General features: G+C 39.4%; 1 protein-coding gene across 1 annotated transcript in view; it reads left to right on the top strand.

Annotated features, from left to right (window-relative positions):
- Positions 1 to 2,638: 2,638 nt before the first annotated feature.
- uggt2 (UDP-glucose glycoprotein glucosyltransferase 2) overlaps positions 2,639 to 6,000 on the top strand; it is a 38,650-nt gene continuing 35,288 nt past the window's right edge. Inside the window, exons 1-4 of the mRNA XM_053439379.1 lie at positions 2,639 to 2,743; positions 3,134 to 3,284; positions 4,329 to 4,411; positions 4,534 to 4,664. Coding sequence (XP_053295354.1) covers positions 3,160 to 3,284; positions 4,329 to 4,411; positions 4,534 to 4,664 — 339 coding nt within the window. The 5' untranslated portion in view covers positions 2,639 to 2,743; positions 3,134 to 3,159. The remainder of the gene's footprint in view (positions 2,744 to 3,133; positions 3,285 to 4,328; positions 4,412 to 4,533; positions 4,665 to 6,000) is intronic.

Below are 6,000 nucleotides of genomic sequence, written 5' to 3'. Positions count from 1 at the left end.
TTCTTCTGCACTGCGCTGTAAAGCTTGTCCAAAGTCCACATTCATGGCATTGACAATGTTTGTCTGTCCAACTTCTGCAGCCGGTGTGGACGCGCGTCCGTGCAGACGACTCCCATGCTCCGGTGTCAAGTTGAAATTGATGCAATAAAGAGGAGTTTTTCTCACGAATAGTTTTGTTTTAAATCGCGGCAGCCGCAGGACTCCGGCTCATTCCTGCAGAGACATCGAACGGCTCGTCTGGCAGTGACGGGCGGGATCCGGCAGCATCCTGCACATCAGCATCCTCTGACCGCCGGGGCAGACTGAAGCAGGGACTGTGAGAGGATGCTGAATCCCATCCGACCAACCAGGCTGTATGCGTTACATGCTCTCGTCGTGCTGCTGGTGGTTGGGGGGGATGCGAAAAGCCCCCCCACACATCCCGTATCCCGTCTAGCCCGTAATCTCGTTTAACACGCAGCAAAGCCAGCAAGTGACACTGAACTGAGACAACACAGAGATTTAAGCACTTATAAATACTAAATCCGGCCGCAACTTTTCTTTTTTTTCCCGTTGAGGCGCATTCGTTCGAGTGTGACCTCTGGTGATTAAAGAGAAAGCACTGCCCACTGATTACAGCCGGCACGGCTGCCAGTTTTAAGAGTACAGACTTATTTAATAGTCCAATAATGTCCAGTATCTGCTGAAAAAGCAGTAGTGTTAAGAAAAGCAATTAAAAGTGAATCAGCCGCTACTTCTGCAGCATGAAGTCACAATAAAAGAATAATCTATCTATCTATCTATCTATCTATCTATCTATCTATCTATCTATCTATCTATCTATCTACCTACCTATCATCTATCCATCCATCAATCCAAATGTTTTTTATTTGAATTATGTGTAATTTAGTATCCTAATTAGTATTCTTCTTTCATTAAGTCTCCTAATCTTGGATTTAATTAAGCACTACGGCAAATGCTGCATGTGCTATGAGTTCATTAGTATTTAAAATGTCACCAGTGGCCAACTGCCAAAACATGAAATGTGGAAAGGTAGCAGAACCTCAAACCTGTGAAATTATGCCAAAATTGGGATTAAATGGACAGCCCACCCATTTTATGCAGGAGTGTTAGTTCACTGGGGGAAGAACAGCTTAAGCCACAGAAATGCCATCTGCAGATGGGAGGAACTATGCAGAAAAATAACCTGAGAATGTCATCAAGGATTATTTAGTTATTGAAACTGTCATTTTTCTTTTAACAGAAAAGCTTTAAAGACAGTTGCTTGCAGTCACAAAGAAGTGAATATTTGCTACGATTGCCAGGTAGTTATAAAAAATAGAGTTGTTATTCCTGCATCTTCTGCAATAGTTGATTTAGATAATGCTTTTCAAAATTGTTTCGCATAAATTCAACAACTTTATGAAAGTCAAGCCCAATATCACAAATCATACAATTTACTATAAGGAACGTTTCCAAGTCAAAAGCACATGACTTCCCTTATCCTTGACTCTCACGTTGGAATAAGGAAAAAATTCCCCATCGTTGATGAAAAGAATCCCCCCTCCATGGCAGATGTAGAATAAATGTAGTGTCTTATAAAACTCTTAAAACTCATATGCAGACGTAATGGTCTACGTCTTGACATTAGCTCATAGTAAAACTCATGTTACCTTATCTGTGACTACATGATACCTGAGAACAAGCAAAGAGTGGAGTAAAAATCTGGCAAAACTTTCACAAGCTAGTGGAGTGAGTAGCTCCATTCAACAACATTAATATTAAATCTTTCATAATATTCAAAACAGGCCTACTGGAAGTCTTTAAGGTGAAATGTTTGAGATCAGAAAGATTAAATGATGAAAGCAGAGGTTCAACCACTTCGTTATAGATCCATGGATGCGAAATTCATCATCAATGATCAAAGACGGGACTACGTATGAAATCTCAGCACAAATTCATCACAGCAAAACTAATCTACACATTCATTCTCATTTTAGTACAAATAATACACTTTTTCCCCTGAAATAAATCAGAATTAAAAGGCGCCTGATAAAATGTATGCTGAAAACCCTGTATATCACCCACAATAGCTGACCAGTCTGTTACTGAGGCTCATACTTTAATGCACATGAGATAAAAAAAATTGTCTGGAATAACAATCCCTAACTATATAAGGACGACTAGTGGAAACCAACAAAAAAAGAAAAAATCTAACTATTTTTGTGTTTTAGTGGCACAACAAATTTTTGAAGGGATTCTGAATTAACCAATACAACCAAAACCATTAGTAATGACACTGATTTTATTTTAAATATAATGTGATCCATATTACAGATAAATTATGTGTGAAGACTAAAATTGTGTTAATACTAATTTGCAGTTTGTTAAAAAAGTTGAGCAACTAAACATTTCATTCTTTGAGACAGTCACTACCATAGGGCACCACAGCTTCAGCGTCTGTCTCTTTAGCTGTCTGCCGCTTTGCCTGATTAAAATACCACTGTAGCATCATGCTTTATTTAATTTGACACACGTTTATAGTAACTCTGAACGTAAAAGTTATGTTGAAAATTGTGCATGAAAACAATTACACATAATGCGTTGTTTATTACCGTGAGCTTTTTCAGATGTGAATAATGGCCAGCCTCAGCCACCCTGATACCCTGGCAGCTTGCTAGCTGCACCGGTTAGCCCGTTAGCTCTCCCAAAATACCTACCTGGAGCTTTTGCTTTGTATGGAAGCGCCTAGCATCAATTTGTGGTGAGGGATATTCTTGGAAACTTTCTATGTGCTACTACTCACACTGTTATTTAACACAAGCGGTATTCGGTCGGGTTAAATCCCGCTAGCTTGTCGTATTGTTTTGATTCACGGATAAAGTTAACTTTGATCTGAACGCTACTCAACGTTAATCGCGTCTGTTTCGTCACCTCGACGTGTTTTCCTCGCGCAGCTTCCTCTGCATCGTTGAATTTATGAGGTTTCTAAATAGTTGTACGTTGTTTTCTTTACACACGTTTTGACCCGTGCGACGTTGTGCAGCAGTGTTGTGTTTTTCTGACAATAAGTCCCAGTAACTACGTGGCATTGGCTCTCAAAGGGCTCAGACGAACCGTGCTGACCCCCACAGTGTGCCGCTTCTCTCCGCAGGCTCATGACACGTCGCCCCGGACATCATGAGGACTGTTATTGTGCTGTCACTGCTGCTGCTGAACATACATCATGTCACCGGGGCACCCAAAGGAGTCACTGCCAGCCTGAGAGCCAAATGGACCATGACACCTTTCCTCCTGGAGACAAGGTAACATCCCCGTCCCCTGGACCCGCTTCAAACACATCCGCACTGAACAGGGCTGAGTGGGGGCCCGTGTTCAATTTAGCTCCGATGGAAACATTAGATCTTAGTAATTGGATGGGGAATATCCAGAGAAATAACGGTATTGTTTCTGGATAGAGGTGCTGCTGTTTCAGTTAAAAGTTATTATATCATAATTTACTAATCCGTGTTTCTAGTATTATACAATTCAACTCATCAACATATGATATGCACAGGGTTTATGCCGGGTTTTAAAAATGTACATAAATATGTTTAAATTTATTTCACCTAGATTTCTTGTGTCTTTGTTTATGTAATTGTGTCTGTTTCTATGTTGATGCAGCACTTTATAAACTTGTTTTTGAAAAGTGCAGTGTAGATAAAGTTGTATTATTATTAAATATTTTTTACTAGGTCTTCAATACATTCAGGTAAAAATAATGTTAAAGTTCATTTACCATTTCTTCTGTTGTGCTTTAGAGCGAGTTTTGTTTTTACAAGAAATGTTTCCATTTAGTTATTGTTCTTTCTCAATGGAACAGATATTATCATACAACTACAAATAAGATTAACATGGAACTGATAATTTACCACCACCTTGGTCAGCATCTGTCTCGGGTACAGTCAGCTTGACTGTGGGATAGATGGATGCCTGTTGTCTCTGTCTGTAGTGTGTGAGATAGTGTGGACGTTTTAAGGGTTATTCTCTAGTAGGCTACTTCAGCATAACTTCAATTAAGGGCAATTGTAAGTAATTACGGGATTCTGATCTCCCTTCCAACTTGTTGTACTTGGCCCACATCCTCAATTTCATTCATTATGGTCTTAAAAAAAGTCTTAAATTATTCTTGATGAAACCTTCAGAAACCCTGTTGTAAGGTCAGTGTGGTACTTCACATAGACCCTATGGAGCCGACAACACTGGAGACAAGATGGGCAGAATAATTGCTAGAAAATCGAATATGATTATGTGTTCGGGCTGTCAGTTACTTTGTTATGCTGACTAACACATCATTTTCTCAATTGCAGCGAATTTATTGCAGAAGACGGGAATGACAAATTCTGGCAGTTTGTCGACACTGTGAAAGAACTCACCGTCTACAAGCAAGGAGGTATGTTTTCTGAAACCAAGACTTCAGAAGTATGCTAACAAATTATATATAATTTTGCACCACAAGTGGTGTTCTTCTCTTCTAAAAAGCCTCACTATTACAAATGTTGATGTGCCTTGCAGAGTCTGTGCGCTCCTACTATAACTTGGTCATAAAGAAGGCTGGCCAGTTCCTCACGGACCTTCAAGTGAATCTTCTTAAATTTGCCGTGGCTCTACGGTCTCACTCACCAGCTGTTCATGCATCCCAGCAGGTATGTTATGATCAAATTCTTCTTACAAGCAGCTTCATAATACAGGAGACGAGCAATTCTCCATCTCTTGTTTTGGATGATTATATTGTCTCAAGCCAGGTTGCTCCGCAGGCCTTACTTTAGGTTTTCTCTCGACCACTTTGGGGCACAGCCGTTAGTGACGATAATTATAGTCGGACCACTGTGTTGAATGCGGCGCATCAATAACTTATTTTCTCACAACAATGCTCTTGTCTCCGGGTTTCTTTCGGAATGTGTAATGATAATTATCTATAATTTATTCAGTGACAGGCAGAGTCATCCATGGTTCCCTTTGGATTACTCTCAGATGCCTTCATTTACATGCTCATTATTTAAAACGAATGAATGTGACTTTCAGCCTTTTTAGTTTTTCTTATTTCAAGTTGTCATATGTAGCTTACAGGTTTCTCAAAATCCTTCATACTGCAGTTTTAGGTACCACAATTCTAGAATATGGACCCTGTAAATATAGGAGAGGACGACATCCTGCTCATACCAGGGAGAGAGTGGTCTTAAAAATGCAGGATGGTTTTAAGGCCGGGAGAGGAGGACAGAGAATCAATGCTTATTTTCAATCCATAACCTCAGGGGCCCACTGTTTCCCACAGAGGACAAATATGAGACGTAAAAATCTGTGTTGTTAGGAAAAGCATGGTTGTGGAAGTTACTTACCTTCTTGATTTTTGTAATACTTCCTGATTTGCTGTACATTAATATATTGTGCTGAGACATTTATCTTTACTGTATATTTTATATTACTGTTAAAGGCATAATTTCAGAATGGTAATACATACAAGTACATGCTGAGAAACCTTTAAAAATGAATTTAAGCTTTTTATTTGACATGCGATGTTTTTGCTCTTGACTAAATTTGACTTTATGTTTAGTTGCTTCATATAATTTATGTGCTTCCTGTCCACAACTTCTGAGTCTTTTGATTGTGTCGGTTTCAGCGGTGATAAGGAGAAACCTCATTTTTGTGACAGTGATGCACTGCGATGATGAATTTCCCTCATTTCAAAATGTGTTAAATATTTGAGTGAGTTATGGCCTTTTTGCGGGTGAAATTAAGTTTTGTGCCACACAATGTAAATCGGTGTGATGATTGCTGGAGAGTACTGAGAATAAATCAATCAGGTTTCGGATTTAACTGATTAACTTTGGCCCATGTTAAAGAGTGGGAGGGTGGCAGTGCTGGACTTTTATAATTAAAGACTTGCCATGATGCATTTGTCTTTTATGCAAACTGAATCTCATCTCTGTGGTCGCATGCATTTTAATTTGTGTAGCCCTTTATGAGAACAAAACCACCAGG

This window comes from Pleuronectes platessa, chromosome 14 (assembly GCF_947347685.1).
Source record: "Pleuronectes platessa chromosome 14, fPlePla1.1, whole genome shotgun sequence".
Taxonomy (NCBI): Eukaryota; Metazoa; Chordata; class Actinopteri; order Pleuronectiformes; family Pleuronectidae; genus Pleuronectes; species Pleuronectes platessa.
This window is presented reverse-complemented; position numbering and strand designations above follow the sequence as displayed.